Source organism: Spermophilus citellus, assembly GCF_964194105.1.
Source record: "Spermophilus citellus genome assembly, chromosome: 3".
In the NCBI taxonomy this organism is placed as follows: domain Eukaryota; kingdom Metazoa; phylum Chordata; class Mammalia; order Rodentia; family Sciuridae; genus Spermophilus; species Spermophilus citellus.
This window is the reverse complement of record NC_138184.1, coordinates 230,624,862-230,645,883: the sequence shown is the minus strand read 5'-3', so window position 1 is coordinate 230,645,883 and position 21,022 is coordinate 230,624,862. Positions and strand designations below refer to the sequence as shown.

Genomic DNA, 21,022 nt, shown 5'->3' with positions numbered 1-21,022 from the left:
AACTCTTTGCCAGCTCTTCCCCTGACAGAGTTAATATCCAGCATATATAAAGAACTCAAAAAACACATGCCAAAAAAAAAAAAACCCAAAAAACACAAGCCAATCAATAAATGAGCACATGAACCCAACAGACATTCTCAAAAGAAGAAACACAATGGCCTACAAATATATGAAAAAATATTCAACACTCTAGTAATCAGAGAATTGCAAATCAAAAGTGCAGTAAGATTTCATCTCATTAGCTAGAATGGCAGTTATCAAGAACACAAATAATAAGTGCTGGAGATGTGGTGGGGAAAAAGGTATACATTGTTGGTTGGACTGCAAATTAGTATTTGGAAAGCAATATGGAGATTCCTCATAGTACTAGAAATGGAACCACTATATGATTCAGCTATCTCACGCCTAGATCAGCATACTATAGTGATACAGCCAACTTCAGTATTTATGCAACACCATTCATAGTAGCCAAATTATGTAATCCACCCAGTTTTCATCCATAGATGAATGGATCAAAAAATGTGGTATATATACACAATGGAGTTTTACTGAGCCACAAAGAAGCATGGAATTATGGCATTTGCTGGTAAATGGATGGAAATGAACAACATCACACTAGGGAAATAAGCCAGCCTCAGAAACCAGGGATTGAATGTTTTCTCTCTAATGTAGAAGCTAGAGCAAAACAAGGGAAAGAAGGTAGTGAGGGGAATCAGATTTCATAAAGATATAGGAGGATAAGTAGAACAAGGAGATAAGGAGGGTGGGAAGTGCGGGAAAAGGGAGGAAATATGGAATGAATTTAACAATCATGTTGTATACACATATAAGCATACCATAAGAAATTTCACCTTTATGTATATGTAGAAAGTACCAATCCAAAAAAAGTAAATAAATAAAAAAGTGAAATGAAGGCCAGAAGGGTAGAGGAAGAATAGAGAGTAGAATAGAGACTAGGGGGAGGAAGAAGGGGAGGGAAAGGCGGAGGAATGGGATTGAAATAAAATTTTGTGTGTGTATGATTTTATCGAAATGAACCAACTATACCGTGTGTAATTATATTGCTCTAACAAAAAAATATTGAACAATTTGAAATAAATTTTGGAGCAGTTTATATGGTTCTACTACAGAGAGAGTGGTGTTTGTTTCTTGTCTAAATGTTTCTGGCCTGAGAGCTAAGGCATGTGACTGCATTTCTTCCTGATGTTCTTGTAGAGATGTGATACTGGAGCGTCTCTTGGGTGGGTGTGGAGGCAGGGGAAGAGGGGGGATGTTCTGGAGTTGAACAGTAGAGTCAGAAGGACTTGGTGTTTGAATGAAAGCTCATCAATGGGGGTGCAGGAAAGTAGGTGACAGGGATATTTCACAAATGTTGGCATAAACAAAGTGGGTAATGATACCGTTGAGGTACATTTCACTGAAGGAGGAGCAGATACAGGGAATAAAATGATGAGTTGATTCTAGAAATAAGTTTAGGGTACCTGTGTGTATCTTAGGAAAGATTGCAGTTGGTTTTTATGGGCCTTGGTCACAGTGGTAAGATTTGGTCTAAAAACATACAATTCAGGGTTGTTGGCTACAGGAGGAGTCAGAGCATATAAGGAAAGAACAGTGTATCAGTGAACCATCTTCCCCAGATTTAGTTGAGCTGCTACTGCTTCAGGGTCAGTGTTCAGGAAAGGGCAAGCCCCTTGTAACTTTGATGCATGCCACTGTTTCAGAAACTAATAATCACTTGTGAAGAGTTAACCATCTGGGATTGAGCTATGGGAGGAAAGAGACCCAAAGTGTCTTCTTTTATAGGATCAAAGAAAACCATACAGAAGCAGGGTAGAGGAGGAAAGCCGAGGGGGTCACAGGCCACTCTGCCGTATCCTACTGAGGTAGAGATAAAGTCAGCTATAGTTGGAAGAAAGAAGAGGATGGATCACAAAGGAAGGAAAATGCTTTAAAAACCATGATGGGAATTGTTAAAACCAGCCAAAAGCCAGTGTTAAGATAGCCAAGTAACTCTGAGGCCCATTTTAGAATGTTGTAGCCAAGGTTTCTGATGGTTTTGTGAATCTCTTTCACAGGGTTGAGAATTCAAGGAGTAAGTCATTCAAGGAATTGTTTAAGCTGGCCTGGTGGGAGTCAGTGGGGCAAGGACTGCTAGAGCATCATTGAGACTGGATTGTCACGAAAAGGCACTACTAGTTCACAGTGCAGGCAAGTGAAACAGCCTGATGGAAGGATTGGAGAGGTCAGGGAAGAAGAAATTACGATCACAAGCACCTGGGCCAGGTCAGCGGTCTGAAACTGGAGAACAGTGGGAAGTTGTGAACTGAGAGCAGTTTCGAAGTTGAAGATGTTAGGCATTATTAGCATATTTGCGGGCAGCTATGGTAGAATGGAGGTTAAGTTAGTTGGACCCAAGCTTGTACTATACTTTATTAAGGTAGAGGACATTACGGCAGCCACTTAGGAGCTAGGTGGCTTCCTAGTCATGAAGGAAGATGGGGTTGCTTCTTATAGGTTTGTAGGTGGCAGAGACAAGGAGAAGGGGATGATAAGATGGTAGTTGAGGGTAGTAAAACATTGATTTGGAAATAGAAGTGATAATTATCAGAAGTGATAATGTGAAGCATGTGTTAACTATTACATTGTGTTGACTGAGTACCAGATACTGTGCTAATAAGCATGTTGCACATACTAATTTATCTGATCTTTCTAGCAGCCCTGTGAGGTGAGGGTGCTTTTCATATCCCCTTCTTCACAGGAGGAAACTGAGGCACAAAGAGATATAGTAATTTGCGGGGTTATATGCTAAGTGGCCGAAATGTAGTAATTTGCAGGGTTATATGCTAAGTGGCAGAAGCAATACTTGAACCCAGCGGTCAATTCAATTGCTAGAGTAGAGGCTTTAACCAGCTTACTGTACTGTCTAGCTTACAAACTGAACTAGGAAAATTTTAAGTTGTGTTTTGGGTGACAATCTTGAGGAATTTAACCTTTATAAGAAAAAAATTGAAATATTAGTTTGTTTTAAAAATTATTTAGTCATATATACTCACTATAGACAGTTTGGAAAAATAGAAAAGCATAAAAGTGTATAAGAAAAACAACTCTCCAAAATTGTAACCCTAGAGATAAAGACTGTTAGTATAATACTGATTACACTTGCTTGCTCTGAATGTACTTTTAAAGACTGAGGTCTGCAGACTTTAATTCCACATGGTGGAATTGTGTTATGAACATTTCTCATAGTTTAAGACATAGCTTCTTACTCTGCAGAAGTGTCATAATTCATTCAGTCTTTTATAGTTGGATGTGTAGGTATATATGCTTATCTTGTGTATATATATGCTTATCTTTAATATCTGAAAAAATTGTTTATGAAACTTTTCATACTATTTTTGGAATAAAATTAGCATGGAAATTCTGTTATTTGGAAGTTTCAAATATACTCATCTGTAAAACAATCATGCTAACAGGTTTTACTAAAAAAAGTTCTTTGCCAATATTTTTAGTTTCTTCAAAGGATAATGTTCTTTTGTTTTTTTCTCTCTCTTCTGCTTGAGTCAGTTTTAACAACATATATTTCCTAGAATTGGACCCTACCCATCTCATCCTATTTCTCAATTCATTGACAAGAGAATTGTATTTGGTATTCTTTTGAAAATGTATTCTGTATCTTGTTTGTATTTTTTCTCATTCCTACTGTTTTGTTCTTTTATTTTCTTAATTGTTCTAGCCAGATAGTTATCTAAATCCTTTTTAAAGAGCCATCTTTTAATTTTCTTACTATTTTGCTTTTTTTCCCCTGTTAATTGCTACATTTAATTTCTTCCTTTATCGTGTCTTATTTAGTTTTTTTTTTTTTAGGTTTTGCAAATTTTCTTTCTTAATATTTATTTTTTAGTTTACCTAAAAACTAAAAAATAAATATTAAATAAAAAGTTTTAGGTGGACACAATGTCTTTATTTTTCATTTTTATGTGGTGCTGAGGAACAAACCCAGGGCCTTGCTAGGCAAGCGCTCTACCACTGAGCCACAACTCCAGTCCAGGTTTTGTAAATTTTGAGCACTTTATTTCCTTAATAATAAAACTTATTTGAATGTCTGAATACAAATTTTCTTTGCCCTATGAGTTTTTTCTTTTTTTTTTTTTGTACTGGGGATTGAACTCTGGGGCATTTGGCCCCTGAGCCACATCCCCAACCCTATTTCGTATTTTATTTAGAGGCAGAGTCTCACTGTGTTACTTAGAACTTTGCTTTTGCAGAGGCTGCTTTGGACTTGCTATCTGCCTGCCTAAGCCTCCTTAGCCACTGGGATTACAGGCATGTGCCACCATGCATGGCTTTCACTGATTTTTTTTTTTTTTTTAGTATGGTTTTATTATAGATATGGCTTATACAGCTGATTTTTTTTTTTTTTTTACCTAATCTGCCTATATAGTTATAGTGGGTATATTTGGTTTTTATGTTTTCTGTGTCAGTATTTTTTAATATATTTTGTTGTTAATATTTTGCTAAACTTGTTTTCTGCTTTTTACTATGTTGATTGTTCTTTTCTATAAAATCTTAGTAATATTGCTTTTGATACCAGGTTCTAGTACTGTAACTTTTTTAAAAAAATATTATTTTTTAGAAGTAGTTGAACACAATACCTTTAGTTTATTTATTTATGTTTTATATGTGGTGCTGAGGATTGAACCCAGGGCCTCGCATGTGCTAGAGTAGCGTTCTCCGCTGAGCCACAACCCCAGCCCAGTACTGTGACTTTGATATTAGTAAGATTAGTGTTAATCTTAAATGTTTAATAGCATTATTTCAATTTCTCTATTACCAGAATAAAGAGGGACATAATTTAAATGACTTCTATTTAAAATGGAGGTTTTCTTGAATTCTTTTTCTCCTCCTATCTAAACATCAAGTTGTTGGTAAGATGACTAGAATTATCATCATTAAATCACTTCTTTCAAAATTTTTTTTTGTCATTGCATTTTAGTGTGTAACCAAACAGGTAATTATTTATATTTGTCTCTATTTAAATTTTTTTTTCATCATTTACCAGCAGTTCTGTGTAGCCATTTCCCAGGCCCAGTTAGAAGGGTGCCCTGGGCCACTATAGTCAGCAGAGCCATAGAAGTTTGAGGCCCTCCTGCCTGCAGTCCCTTTCATACTCCCATGGGTATGTGTGATTTCCCTTCCCCTCAGGACGGAGAGACTGCCACTTTAGCCCACATGTCCTTTTTTGTGTGGCATTTGAGTTGGGGTAGGGTGTGAGGGACGATGGAGCTTGGAGAAGGCCATGGCCTGCCCCGTTAAGCAAGGAACCTTTATCCCTAGTGACCTTATGACTGCTTGTGGCCAAACCAAATTCCTAATGTCTTCAGGTGACACAAAGCTCTGTGGCCTCATTCTTGGCACCATTTACTGAGCGTAGGACTTCTTCATTCAGCATCATGCCTGTGAGATCTCTAAGCTGGTATTGCTGGCCTTACTGTTCCAGTCAGGGTGACGTCCATCCTGCTAGTCATGGCACTCATGGGTTTGTCCACATCCTTTCTATGGCACAGCCTTCTGATGTGCACCAGCAGTAGGTGCATGGACATCTTTGTCAGCTTGCCCACTGTTTGGGATCATTGCTAGATCTGGATAGTCTTTTCATATTCCTTAACCCAACTTGGATGGGTGCTTGTTCTTTTTTTTCGATAATGCCCAAACTGACAAGTCCTGTGAAGGCTCTGAGACTTTATCCTGCTTGGGAGCTGACAGCCTGCCAGGTTTGTGGATGTTGGCTGGAGATTTGAGATTTCTGGGTCAGAGACAGAGGGCTTTGTCATGCACAGCACAGTAAGGGCAAAAATTTCCTGAGGAGGTTCCTCTTACCCTGAGCCCCACAGCTAGGTAGAGGCTGCCTGCCCCACTGTGGGCATGGGTCACAGCTGAGGAGACCCAGGCTTGGGGAGCCCACAGCATTCATTATGGGCTGCAAGCAAGCCTGTCTGACCTGTGATTGGAGGTCACGTCTCTATTGTCCCGGACAGTAAACAGGTCTGTCCTCTGCTTCAGAGGGCACAGTCCAGATGGAAGGCTGAGTGCTATTATACTCATCCTAAGAAGGCAGCCCAGAATAAGACTGTCTCTGCCTCTGTCAGGTGTCGAGACTGAGGAGAGGTGCCTCCGGACTGAGGGGTGTGTTTGAAGAAAATAAGTGGAATTGCTAACAAATATTTCTTACCTGACAGCCAGAGAAGTTTGTAAGTCTTATTGTGATTGGCTTCCCAAAATTTATTATCATGATGCTTATACTTATGTTATTATAATTATTTAACATAATTGTAATTTTTAAAACTTTTTTATTTGTTTTATTAGTTATACATGACAGTACAGTGACTTTGATATATCATACATTTGAATCAGATGGGATATAATTTCTCATTTTTCTGAGTGTACAGGTTGCAGAATCATATTGGTCATGCAGTCACCTATATACACACAGTAATAATAATGTCTGTTTCATTCTACTATCTTTCCTATCCCCCCATCCCCTCCCCTCCCCTCCCATCACTTCTCTCTACCTAATTTTATAATTTTTTTGAATATTAAGTTTCAGACAGGTCCTAGGAGCCCTACTGTATTATAATCCAACAATATTAAACTGTTTAGCTCAGATATCCTGATTCTTAAAACCCACGAGTTACATGTTTTGGGAACCCTGCTGGTTATCTCACATATTTCTGGGGACAGGCTGGAGGCAGAAAAGGTAGCTGGGAGGGCATGACACACACTGCCGAAGTCCTCCTCTCTCCTTACCTGTTTTGTGTATAGGCACCAGAATGTTTAATGTGTATCGACTGTTGATTAGAAGAGTGGGTGGGAGGAAAAGAGGGTGAAATCACCATTGAAAGGTGATGGTGTGTTTTGGTGTATGAAGTTGTGAAGTGGAGATTTAAAAGCTTCTCCAGTAAAGAAATACTGTGGCTGGCCATTATGTTTGGCTGTAGCAGTTTATGACTTTTTCAGTTTCTTCTCAGGTGAACAATAGCTGCTTGGTGTTAGAGCTCATGTATTAAAATGCAGACCTGGTTGGTCCTGGCTCTCCAGCCTTCCTTAATGTGTGCGCTTCAGGTGAGCTGGCGTTCACATCCCATGTAGTGTTTCAAGTCTGCCAAGGGCAACCCTGTGGCAAGGCTATGATACTGTTGAGGGATTGGCAAGAGAAAGCCACTCGTCTCAGGTTCTCACACAGGCCTTGGACTAAGTCTCCATGGCTTTAAGACATTTCCTCTCTATATTGAATTTGTGTAACTAGGGTTACTGTGATTTAAGTGCATCCTATTTCTGCTATTGAGATAATAGAAAAGAATATTTAGGACAAAATTGAAATGAATGTATGTTTTAGGTCTTTATTTAACTTATAATATGGAGTGAAGGATGACATGATTTATTGAGAAACACATATATACTTATAATTTTGTTGTGTTAGATGTTATAGGTATAAAACAATAATATACATCTTTAAGTTTAGGTACAGAAACAATTATTTGGTGACTTTGCAGGAGTATAAAGAAGTTTCTGTGTTTGTCTTGTTTTCAAGTTTAAAAGTCTGGCCTCTGGTTTGGTCCCTAGGTCAGAATTTATTTTACATTTGAAAATGTACGTAATGATTATTATATTCCAGCCTTGTGAATTAACACAAATTCTATCAAATATGAGAAGGGAAGTATGTGCAGTTGCCATAGTACCCTTGGAGTTTGTGGTGTTGGATTGCAGCAAGTAGTTCTGCAGCTGCACGCTAGAGGGCTCCGGAGGCCACGAGCTGCTGTGTGGGTTCTTGCCTTGGGAGTTGGTGCACCATGCTCCCACCAAGCTGTGTTCCCCAGACTGGCCCTCTGCTGCAACAACTGCTTTGGAGCCCCTTGACTAGAATCATAGGCAGAAATTCATAAATTATTTTCTTTGTGAAAAGTGTTAGGAAAGTAATTATTCAAAATGGTTCCATAAAGTGTTTTCATAATTTTTTTTGTAGTTTACTCCAAGCTTGATAGTATTTACTATAATTTTGAAAACTCAGTCTATTCATTATAAACTAAGCATTTTATATTAAATTTTTAATAAATAAAAATTTAAATAAATTTAGATGTAATAAACATTATGTAAATTAACAAGGTAAATTTCATAAATATATAAATAAATCTAATAAAGTATTTCCTTTCCTCCCAAAGGATTATATAGGCTTTTATATGGACTGAAGCCTAATTGTTCATGAAATGAAATAAAATATTAAAATCATCTCTCTTACACATTTTCAGGGAATACGAGCCCGCATCTTGGAAACTCTGGTCATGCTGCTGCTGCTGGCATTACTGATTCTTGGGATAGTGTGGGTGGCTTCAGCACTGATTGACAACGATGCTGCAAGCATGGAATCTTTATATGGTGCGGATTTACTTGTATTAATCAGTTTCTATAATGGAGACCATAGTTTGGGATATAATTACATATGACTTTAATAACATTTTAAATAATTCTTTATATAGTTCACCCTTGATGTTGATTTATAGAATTAAGAAGACTTTATATGTATTTAAGAAATGAATGTACGTTTGTTTTATGAGTAAGAAGCCTTTTATTTTTAATTAATTGGTTTCTGTTCTTAAAATTTTAGAGAGGCTCTTTTTTTTTTCCTTCCTCCAAACAGGTTTTGCAAAAGGGTTATTTTCTATCCTTCTATTTTATATTTTTTTATTCATACAATTTAGAAATTATATGGTTTAGTACACTCAAATAAGCAATTACAGTGTTTATTATACTTTAAATATAGTCAGGCTATATTAAGATAAAACATCTTAATGTGCAGTATTTTGAACTTATTAAAGTTATTTACATTTTTTATAGACCTCTGGGAGTTCTACCTACCCTATTTATATTCCTGTATATCATTGATGGGATGTTTGTTACTTCTCTGTAAGTATTTTTCTGACCTGATATTGATAGGAGAGTAGTTGTTTTGTATTCTGGGAAATTATGAGAAAGCTTCCTGATGAGATTCCTTAACAACTTGGAGAATTTTTAATTATTCAAGATAAATTCGATAAACTGAAATCTTGAAATAATAATATGCTTTTTTTATTCTCTGAGGAAAGCCTTTCTGCTGGGTTGGAAAAAGAAAGAGAGAGGGACACCCCCCGACACATTCTTATACTCTGTCTTGCTCACTTCCTGTTCACATGTTCAGTACCCCACCCTAACCCATTCAGAGCACCAGAGTCTATTTTTAAATGGAAATGGTAGGTTAATATGTGATGAATTTGTGATTTTTTATTTCAAAACTTGTTTTGTTTTACTTGAGGCGTCACATCCTATCTTAGGGATTAGTTGTTAAATGTATTTCAAAGGACTTAAGACTATAGTTGTCACTATTAAATATTCTTTTCAGGTTCTCACTTCTACCAGTACATGAAATTTAATCTGTTCTTTGCTTGGTTTTATACAATTTATTTTAAACAAAAGTACTTATTGTCATCCCACTGTTAGAATCTTAAGTGTCCTGAACCTTCTCTCGCCTTAACTACCTTTCATCAGATGTCACGCTGCCCGCCCCTCACACTGCTCCTCTAGCCTCTTCATGGATGAAATGCAAGAACCTTCTGACAGAGAACTGGGAGAATCTGTTGGAGTCAAGAATTTACTTAAAACAATGCTGTTTGAGTTGTTTTAGTTTTCTGTGCTTTATCTTTCTGAGCTCTAAAGTATATATCTCTCTGTTGGTGGTCTTCTCATTTCTGCAGTGTGTACACCAGTTGGCCTTTCCCGCATGTTCACAGTAATGGGCCAGTTGCTAGTGAAGCCAGCAGTAAGTATTCTATTATAAATTATTTGACTTATTAATTAAATATGTTTACATTTGAACTTCTTTTAGATTGTGAATTAGCCTTTAGAAATAGAGTATTTTTGTAGGTTTATTACTTAAATTTTACATTTTTTAAAATCTTTTTTTATGTTTAGAAGCCATATTTGTTTTTGCTTTAAAAGTACTAATTATAGGTACTTTGGTAAAAATTTGGCTAGGCAATTTTAAGAGAAAATTTTGCAGATATTTACAGATATTCATTGCTTTATATCAAACAATTCTATTGTTTGAAAATTAACTGCATGTTTTGATTTACAAAGCAGAATGATTTTGAAAATTTGCACATTATATATTATAATTGAATTATACTTTGCTTATTCTTTTATTTATTTCTTTTTGGTGGTACTGGGGATTCAGTCCAGAGGCACTCTACTACTGAACTACATTCCCCAGAGCTTTTTATTTTGAGAGAGCGTATCTCCAAGTTGCTGAGGCTGGCATCTAACCTGTGTTCCTCCTGCCTCAACCTCCCATGTTGCAGGGATTGCCCAGCTCTCTATATTCATTGAAAAATGATTTTCAATAGCAGAAAGATCAGTAGAGTACAGAGAAGGGAGCAGGAGGAGGGAGGAGGGGAAGGAAAGGAGAAGTACTGGGGATTGAATTAGAACAAATTATATTCCATGCTTTTATAATTATATCAGAATGAACCCTAATGCTATTTATAATTAAAAAGAACCAATACAAAATTGGAAAAAAATAAAATATGTGACTCAAAAGACAATAAAAAAATGTCTTAAGGCCCTTAAAAATGATTTTGAATTGATAGTAATTCTGATGACCTATTCTTAAGTTTCTTCTATCTTTAACTATTTTGTCAGATATTTAATAATGAGAAAATAGTTTCTTGGTTGTAATTAGGAATTTGCCACTTAAGTTATTTTCACTGGATCGTCATTGCTGACAGATTCAACTCTAACCCCTTCATGCTCTTGGGTTTTCCTAGCCCATTCTGATTGACCTCTCCTACCCCTCTGCAGTCTTTCTCTAGCTCCCGTACGGCTCTGTGCCGCTCCCCTCCAGTCATGCCTTTGTCCCTCTTACCTACTCCAGCATCAGCCGCAGGCTCTGCACCTCGTGTTTCTGCTCTAGGCCGAGAATCAAACTCCTTCCTCTGCACTTCTCACGTTCACCTTTTTAACTGACTAATACTACGTTATTTTAGTTATGGGTTTATCATCCCTATCACGGTGATTCATTAAAGGAAAACCCTGAGGAAATGTTGTAGTAGATAATCATTTAGTAAATGCTTATTTAATTTTGAAAATTATAATCTCATCATATCTTCTTTTAAAAATAAAGTCTAACTTTATATTTGCTCCATAAATGTATGCACACCCACAGCACACCTGCTGTCAAATCTTAGAGAGGCTTTGTGACACTGCATTCCTGTAGTTTCTCCCTGCTTCCTATAGAAAGAGGCCGAAGGTCCTCTGGTGTTTTGAAGTTCTGCTAATGCTCTTCTGGGTGCTCTGGACCACCCCTGCCACTCTGACCTCACCTCTAAATATCTGATTCTAATGAGAAGACATTGGAAATAGTCTTTAGCACCTCAAATGCTATCCAGTACCTCATGGAGCTGCAAGCTCAGCATGTAGAACCAAACTCCTTATTTGTCTCCCCTCCTCAGGCTAATTTGTCTCCCAAACCCGTCTCTTATTAATGACCGCCTCAAAGCCATATTTATATTTGCCTCTTTCTTACTCCTAACACATAATAACAGTGGTTGGTTATACAACCTGTAGTGATAAGCACTGTATCGGACACAAAATTTCATTGTCTCCTGATGATTAAACCATGAGTTAGGTGGTATTATAAATGAGAAACCCATGAGTTAGGTGGTGGTATTTTATGGCTGAACTAGGTCATAGAACTGTGATGGAGTAGGTTTGAACCCAGAGGCTGGCTTCAGAGTCCATTTTGGAGCACTGTTCCTCCTTGAGCTCCAGAGTAACATTGCTGCTTTCCTGCAGAGTGGACCTCTCCTCCTCTGTGTTTCTTGTATGGTTTCCTTTGTTGAAAGGCCTATCTTCCTCTTGTCAGTTCAGGTCACTGGGTGATGTGCTCCAGCCATCAGCCACACTGGCCAAGACTTTCTTCTCCCTAACTGGCAGTAATCTTTCTTTCTCCAACCTTTCAGAACATTTTATTTAAGCCTCGCTTTTGACATTGATTTTAATCCTATAATTACTTTTTGAATTCATTTGACCTCTTCTACCATTTGAGGTCAAAGACTATGTCTGACCCATATTTAAGCCCTCATTAGTACATAGTAGAGCAAAGGCTTTGAAGGCAGAGAGCATTTCTTGGGAAGCCATTGTTTTTTTGGAGTATAAAATGGTGATGGTGGGAGTGTTTTTATGGTTTTGTAGAAATCAAGGGTATGATGCTCATGGGCACTTGACATATGAACCTCTGTCCTGCTAATGCTGTCACTCATTCAGCACCTGTGATGGTACGTAACATTCAGTAATTTGCAGGTAAAACAAGCAGAAGTGGTCAGTTCTAATCGAAACAGTAGAAACTGATGAAACACTTTGATAGGAGAGAGCTTTCCTGTCATGATCCATACAGGTATACCCCTGTCCACTTGTGTAGGAACCTCTGATTTGTTATCCAACTGGTTCTGTCAGAGGGCCACTCTATTGCTCCCTTAGGACCATCACACTTTCTGGCATGTGCCACTTGTCTCAGGTTAAGTATTGTCTCCCTGGATAGGCCTCACTGTTGGTTATCTGGAGAAGACTTCCTCCCCTTCTTCCCATTCCTTATCCCTCATAGGACAGTCATTCATTGTCATTATTTATTTATTCGTCATTAATTCATCCTAATTATTTATTTGTTGCCCCCTTCAGGTTTAGGCTTCCTGGGGGAAGAAATGGTATGTCCACCCACTGATTAGCTTAGTTCTAGGACGATAAGTACTTATTGAAAGACTGGGGATTTTTGGATTGCTTTACATAAATATAACATAAACTATTAAAATTCCAGGTGTGATAGGGATTGAGTGATTTAGGAATATCATATTAGGCAGCTGAAAGGGCACACAGTTTCCACTATTGCACTTTGTTCACAAACCCCTCATGATTGAGTAAGTAGTTTTGAGTTTGAATGATAGAGAACATCGATACCAGCTCTGGGTTTCTTTCATGTTTTCCCCTTTCATAGAAGGATGGTTATGTTAGCAAAGGCAGAACTGGAAGCATTAGGTTTTATCAGTTTTTAAGACAGTGCATGTAATATGCCATACAATCAGTAATTGACGAGTGAGGTTCTTTTCTTACTATTGTATGGCTTCATAGTGAGTAAAAACACCCATTTCTCTAGGGTTCTGTCTGTTGGATGATTTGTTTTGGTCTCAACTTATATTTTTAAAAGATTATAATTATTAACATTGTATAGATTAACAGGATCAGTATATTTCTATATATGCACATATTGGCAATGGTCATGTCCAAATGAGATGATAAAAAATATTGACTTTATTTTTATATTTTTTCTACATTTTTTTGGTATATTATAGTTGTACATAATGGTGGAATTTGTTACATATTCATACTTGCGATGTACACAATATAAAAATATAATTTGCTAATATTATTCCCAATACTAAGTCAGATGATTTTGATGTCATCAGTGTTCAATATTCATGGAGTGTTTTTAATGTATAGACATGACATAAATGGAAGGTTCTGCATGTTACTGATGTAGTTTATAGACTCCTTGAACTAGAAATTCTGTCAGTAAATATAAATGGGAGGACAAGTGTTGGACTAGATGATCATTCCTTCCGGCTTTAAAATAACAGCTTTGGCATGAAGACATATTTGCTATATTTAGCTTTTTGACTCTTTAAAATTCATACATTTGTTTGCCATCAAGAAAACTGCAGATGTTTTTAGTTTAAACTTTAACAATATCCAATTTATATGAATGTAGATTTTGTGAGAATAAAGTTTTGATGTGTTTATTTATACACTAAATTGTAGAAAATAAATACAACGTCTATAAAACATGCTTAATTTATAAATAAAATAGTTTGGACATTTTATTTTGGGTTCTTAGTTATTTGAGTGAATATATTATCTGAAATAATAGGCCAAGTAGCTTAAATAGTCAATAAACAAGAACTTTGTAATGTTATATAATTGAATAGTTTTGTCTTTAAATTTAGATTCTTGAAGACCTGGATGAGCAAATTTATATTATTACCCTAGAAGAAGAAGCACTCCAGAGACGGCTAAATGGTACATGTATATTACATATTTAGACCAGTGTAACAACTGTTTAATTAAAAAATAACAGATAATTAAAGGAAAGAAATGCAAACCTCTTATAGGCTTCAGAGTAACAAAGGGACTTCCAGGTGAAGGGGATCTGCCAAGAGTTGGATGTAGATACATTGTGATGAGCACAGCTGGCCTCTAGAGAAAGTGGCCACTGGGGGGCCAGCAGCCTTCTACCACCAGCTCTTCAGGTGATTTGCAAGTGCAGAGGTGGTTTGGTCTGTATGCAGCATTAGTGACTGTAATGTCCCTACTTCATTTCCGTTCTGCTGAGATCTTTAAGATAAAGAGTAGCATGTTTCTTGGACACAAAGGTGCCAAACGTGACTCTCAAAGTTTTACTTGTGAACTCTGTTGTCTTGAGGAATACTGTTGGCTATCAGTTGGTAACTATGTAGGCACATTAAAGATTCTAAAATTTCATTTCAAATTATGTATTGTTTTTGGTTTCCAGTGAAGAAAAGTGTAATGATAGTTTAACAGAGAAATGACATAGTTTAGGTACATATCTTTTAATTTTACCTGAGTGATTTTTCACCCTGTACTTTCCTCTTATGTAGCATGTTTTTAAAAAGTTGAAAAACCACCCTTTCTCCACCAAGATCAGATTAATATCTAATTATGTTTCAGAATCATAATTTAAGAGTAGGTATAGAACGGAAAGTTATTTTTACAATGAAATATTGAGAAATAAGAAATATATCTAGGGGCTGTGGCTGTGGCTCAGTGGTGGAGCACTTGCCTGGCCTGTGTGAGGCACTGGGTTTAATTCTCAGCACCACATATGAAATATATCTAAATATGGTAGAGAGATTATTGAATCAAAAAATAAAATAAATCTTGCTGGAAAGTTGAACTGTCTCTGTCAGTGTTCAACAGTTTCTCAGTCCTGGAAACTTCAAACTTCAGTTTGAAGACTCCTTGATGATTCAGTTTGGATTATATGTTTTGTTTTATTTATTACTAGCATTATGTTAGGATTATTTATGTTTTCCTCTTAAAATGTGCTCTTTTTAAAAAACAATTAGGCATCTCACACAAGACTCTCTAGATATAAATTGGGGCTTTTCTGTGGTTCTTGTTAAAAGGCAAAGATTATTTAAATTCATTTTTATGTATTTCCAATAACTTGTCCTTTGAAATAATTTCATCAGCTTTCTTTACTTGAATCTTCATTCAGACTGTCCAGTTTCTATTACTAAATTAAAACCTTAGAGTGTGTATACACACACACACACACACACACACACACACACACATACACATACACATACACACATATTTTCTTCAACTACAAATAGGAAAATTAATTCATCAACTTAAGTTATTTATTTGGTACAGATAAATTGTGTCAAAGACTAGAACTCCATGTGTCTTTTATTTTTCTAACTGGATTAAAGTTATTTTAAAATTTAAACTTACTTAATTTCAGAATTACAAACTTAAGTCAACAGCATCAGCTTTATAAAAGTTTATAAAATTTTATTAAAGTGAATATTGAAATAAATTTGTCTTCTTTAGATGATCATGCTGTTATGTAGTAAACAAGCCTGAGTCACTTATTTTGATGTGGCTTCATTTTATATTATGGTTAGCTTTCTAGCAAGATGTCAGACTACCTCCTGCAGTATATAGACATGTTTCAGCCTGTGGTGTGTGTTATTTCTTTTTTTTTTTTTTTTTTTTTAAAGAGAGAGTGAGAGAGGAGAGAGAGAGAGAGAATTTTTAATATTTATTTTTAGTTCTCGGCGGACACAACATCTTTGTTGGTATGTGGTGCTGAGGATCGAACCCGGGCCGCATGCACGCCAGGCGAGCGTGCTACCGCTTGAGCCACATCCCCAGCCCCTGTTATTTCTGTCTTTAGATAAGAAAGGGTAAAACATAGTATTCCATGAATGAAAGAATTTGAATTAAGTCTTATCAAGACAAAAAATAAAAATGAAGCCTATTCTCACTTTCCTATTGCGTGGTAGGGAAGGGTTCCTTCAGAATCCTCAATCCTTTGACTCCTCAACTCAAAAGTAGTTCACTATATCCAAAGAAATTAAAAGGAAAACACTGGCTAGAAAGCTAACCATAATATAAAATGCAGCCACATCAAAGTAAGAGAGAGATCCCAGTAGCATGGAGAAGGCAGAGGGATGGTCTGGGGGTAGAGAGGGTAATAGAGGTCAGGACAGTGAGTGCTTTGGCTAGCCAGGCTTTATTTGTGATACTTCAGGCTAGTAGGGCATCTTTAAAGATCTTTTTGACAAAGCTCTTTGATGATGTGCTAGAAGGTTATGATTTTGCTTTTTACTGCTGGTTAGCCACTGTGGACTATTTCAGGTGGGAGATAGTAGGCTAAATGGTTACTGATTATTATACATAAATGGTTCTGTGGCAAAATTGATGTTTTGACTAACAGGGATTAAGAATTGCAAGATTCATAATCTTCCAAGGCTGGGGCTGTAACTCAGAGGCAGAGTGTTTGCCTAGCATATATGAGGCACTGGGTTCGATCCTTGGCACCACATAAAAATAAACAAAATAAAAGCTTCTGTCCATCTACAACTACAAAAAAATTAAAGAGAAAAAAAAAAGAATTCCAAGATTCTGGGGCTGGGGATATAGGTCAACTGGTAGAGCACTTGTCTCACATGCAGAAGGCCCTGGGTTCGAGATTCCCAGCACCACACACACACATACACACACACACACACACAAAAAAGAAAAACAACTGCAAGATTATGTAGAATATATTGATCAATATGTATAGAGGAAAAAGCAAGAACAGATTTTCATAATTTGCTATTTTTAAAGAAAGTACAGAGATAGGTTGGTAGGATAAACCATCCTCATGTATTTTATTTAACCTAGTATCATTTCAGATATATTTTGTTGTAAGTTACTTTATATTTTAAATTTTAAAATAGAAGTCTTTATTTTTTATTGCCATTGAAGATAATTGTAGAATAATGAAAGTAAAAAGACTTTAAAATACAAAGTATGAGTGCTGATGTATCACAGAATTCAGGATGGTGTTTGTCAATGGCATACTGAGAGGGATGGGATGCGTGATGCACATCATAGGAATCTCTGGGACATCTGTGCAGTTCCTTCAGTTCAGTTTTACAGTTACTTGAAAAAATTATGACACTTAAACAATATCAAGGGAGTAGTAGGAATCCTGCTACTATTTTTTTAAGGTAGTAAGGCTTGAGTAGCAGTTCTTGTGTTATTGGAGTTGAATTTTCATGCCTCATTTAAAAAATATCAGTATAGCTGTAAGATGGAATGCTTAGCTATGTCTTAACTATGTCTTCTCCAGTGTTCTTAATATATTGTTCTTCATATATTGATGTATAGAGAAAAAAGCAAGAATAGATTTTCATAACATGGAGGGTGCTATAGGTTCAAAGCTTTGTTTGGAGGCTTTGTTCCTGTTAATATTGTCATTTCCATAAAGAGTGTCAATAAAGCAAAGTCTTGCACTGTTGCGGTGTTTATCAGTATACTAAAGAAGCCATCCTGTTACCAGTCTCTACTGCCTCCTCCTTTTTGTTTACTGCATATCTTTTAAGGGTCAAATGTAGTGCAGATGAATTAAGACTCCAAGTCTCAAGATCATAGACCAGTTGACTGAAGAAGGAAGAAAAGGGATAAGAACATATAAAGAGTTATTCTAGTGCATCAACACTTAAGAAAAAGATGTGGGGGAGTAGTTCTGTGTGTTGGTGAGCAGGAAGGTAACGCAAAGCCTCACTCCTTTGGCTCCACAGCTGTACCCCTTTGGCTAAGATAGCCCCTGCCTTGTGTCCCCATCAGCATGGAGGGGGTGAAGAGATGTCTGTAGAACTTCTGTGATCTGGAAAGACTCCCACCCTCTCTGTCCCTCAGCACACATCTCCCCTCCTTTCCGCCTTGAGACTCAGGGCTGATGGGCATGTTTTTCTCGCTGGCCTTCTATCACAGGTGGTCCGTATCAAGAGCCCAGAACATAGAGCAGAATTCTTGCCTTCAGGACTGTTGCCCTGTGTCTCGGTACATCACGTTCTGGTCTGATGTTCCACTTCCCCTGGCACCTGAAGCTTTCTGCTGTGCCACTGGACACTGAGTGTTGACCTGTTAATGAGATCCTGGACCCTCAACCCTCCTCTTCCTCAGAGAGGTACGGCTCTCCCCAGCACCATCGACCTCCCTGACCACTTTGTGAGTTGGCCTCTGCTTTCCCAGGTCTCTCCCTTTGCTCCTGGGGTTTGCTATGTGCCCTTTTGTCTTCCTTGCTGCTTCCCGAACCTTGGAATCTCATGCTCTCAGACCGTGACCTGTTTCTGCCACCCCCTTTCCTTCCAGGCCATTTCTGCCCTCTTTGGACTTTTTAGCTCCATATTCCCGAGCATGGATTCCGGGCATGTCGTGTCCTGTTCATGACATTTACAGCACTCTGGGGAATGCCTCGCCCTCTCTTTTGTGGAGCTTTGTCTGCCTTTGACATGACTTGGTCCTGGCCTTCAGCAGTAACTCAAGTTCTCACATTTCCTACATTCAGGAATCGTGCGACCACCTGCTATTCCAGCTCATTTCCTCTGGTACTCTGTTTCCTATAGTTCTTCAGTGTGGAAACCCAACATGCCACTTCCCCTAACAGCTTTTCCTTACCCTTCTCCCGCCATTTCCTTTAAATGGAAAATGCCCAGGATGGAGAGTATCATTTTACCATAGAAGTGAAGAAGGTGGGGGAAGTAAAATTTGGTGAGAGGGTAAAAACCAAAATCTCCTGGAGAATATTAGGAAGGCCCAGAGTAGGACTGCAACAGACACACCAAGGTTGAGGGGGCAGGAGAACCATATGCGCTATAACAGAAATAAGGTGGTTTCCCTCTTGTATCCATGGAACATGAGCAATCAAGAACCATTTCTACTCCATGACCCCTGAGCAGGAGCTCAACAGCAAGTCCCATTACAGTAATTGTAGTAGAAAATCTTCTGTAATTCCTTCCCAGTGTTAAGAGGATACATATATCATTAACATGTTTAAATGTTTAGGTAATGCAACAGCATTAATTGAAATAATTAGCTTTCGTGTGTGTATAGCCTATGGGTGTACTGGGTAACTTTAGAAGTACCATAATGAATAGAAATTATTTTTTGTTGTTTAAGTTCAAAACCTCCACAATCCTTTTAATGTAATTTATTTAAAAATATTGTAGCCTTTGAACTTAATAATTTGGTTCAATTTTGTTAGATACTATTTTCATCATCATGATAAAAAGTTAGTATATCATTTTTGTAGCAATTACTTTCCTACTTGATTCTAATCTTTTTAAGAAGCCTTTTCCATTGAAGCTTATATTCTTTATTCTTAGGAGTATGGCAGAGGTGGTTGTTTCATTTTTGCTGAGTTCTGGGTTTCAATGCCCTTGTATTCTGAAATATATAGGGTTAGGAAGAGCAAGTCATGTGCTGTGCAGCTTTTCCTGAAACTTGGTGACCCCTCAGATGCTCTCACTGTCGTCAGTCCTCCAGTCTTCCTGTTTATAGCCTAGTTTGAATTTTCAGGGGACATGAAGGTGCCAGGGCTTGGAGTGGGGTCTGTGTCTGCTTTAGGGTCATGCGTCCCGTCAGAGGCATTTCCTGCTATCACAGGCAGGTCAGTGTGCAATTTGGTCTTTGCTTATCTGATGTCTTTCATGTAACACTTTATACGAAAAGTTTTCTTTGGGGCTGGGATTGTGGCTCAGCGGTCGAGCGCTTGCCTAGCACGGGCGGGACCCGGGTTCGATCCTCAGCACCACATAAAAATAAAGGCATTGCGCTGTGTCCATCTACACCTAAAAAATAAATATTAAAAAAAAGAAAATTTTTCTTAGATTTTATTCTATGTCTTCTGCATTACTTTCATCTTGGCTTTTTCTGGGCATTCTTCTAGGTTTTGGCAGTGGTCATTCTAAGAAATTTATACATATTTCTATATATCACTGAAGGGAGACTGTCTTGACATTCTCAGACTTTGGACCATTGTGAAAAATGCCTGGATGAAGTCAGACATTCTGGAAGCGATCAGATGCCTGCAGAAATCATTTCTGTACAGGGGCTGAAACAGTGATAGATGCTTGCTATATAACTTACTCAACCTCTTGGGCCCTTTAATCAGTTTCATGATGTTAAAATGTGGTCCAAACAAATTATTTGTTGCAAGAGAAAATGAGGTAACTGTAAAGATATAAGCTAATAGATATAAACTATTCCAATATGAGTAGAGGAGGAATGTTTTGTAATAACAAATTAGAATAATGCATTGAGTATCATTTTCTATGAAATTTAGAGAAAGAAGTCATACTGTAAAAATAATCCAAACTTAGGTAACAGAAGATGGATTTATTATGCACAACCACAGTGTACATGGAGGTGCTGTTCCTAATGGTAGCATATGTGAATCTACCATTAAGAATGGTCTTAACATCTTATGTAGTTTAAGCCCCTTCAAGCTTATATTTGAAGTAGAAAAAAAGCCAAACCACTATTTTAATTATGTATAACACTAAATAACATTCCTAAAGTTTACTGCTTAATAATTGCCATCATGCTTGCAGTCATTAATAGTGAAAGTATATTTGCATTTTCACAATTCAGTTGGGTATCAGAAATCTTACATTACTTTTTATGGCTCAGTGCTAGAGTGCTCGCCTTGCACGGGCGGGACCCGGGTTCGGTCCTCAGCACCACATAATTGTAGATGGCATTGTGTTGTGTCCATCTACACCATAAAAAGTATCATAAATAATAAAAAGTGTCATAAAATAAATAGAAACTATTACTTTAACAAATACCAGCATTCTGAATGAAA

The 21,022-nt window shown here is 37.2% G+C and overlaps 1 protein-coding gene across 5 annotated transcripts in view; it reads left to right on the top strand.

The window, feature by feature from the left end:
• LMBR1 (limb development membrane protein 1) overlaps positions 1 to 21,022 on the top strand; it is a 146,648-nt gene that overhangs the window by 80,240 nt on the left and 45,386 nt on the right. For 4 of the 5 annotated variants that reach the window (XR_014020883.1, XM_081284649.1, XM_081284650.1 and 1 more), the window contains 4 exons: positions 8,304 to 8,430; positions 8,890 to 8,958; positions 9,783 to 9,847; positions 14,079 to 14,151. Coding sequence is in view for 4 of the 5 variants with exons in the window: in XM_081284649.1 (XP_081140775.1) it covers positions 8,304 to 8,430; positions 8,890 to 8,958; positions 9,783 to 9,847; positions 14,079 to 14,151 (334 nt within the window). In the remaining variant the exon portion in view is untranslated. Of the gene's footprint in view, positions 1 to 6,177; positions 6,249 to 8,303; positions 8,431 to 8,889; positions 8,959 to 9,782; positions 9,848 to 14,078; positions 14,152 to 21,022 lie in introns of those variants that run through there. The other variant, XM_081284652.1, reaches the window with a different exon arrangement.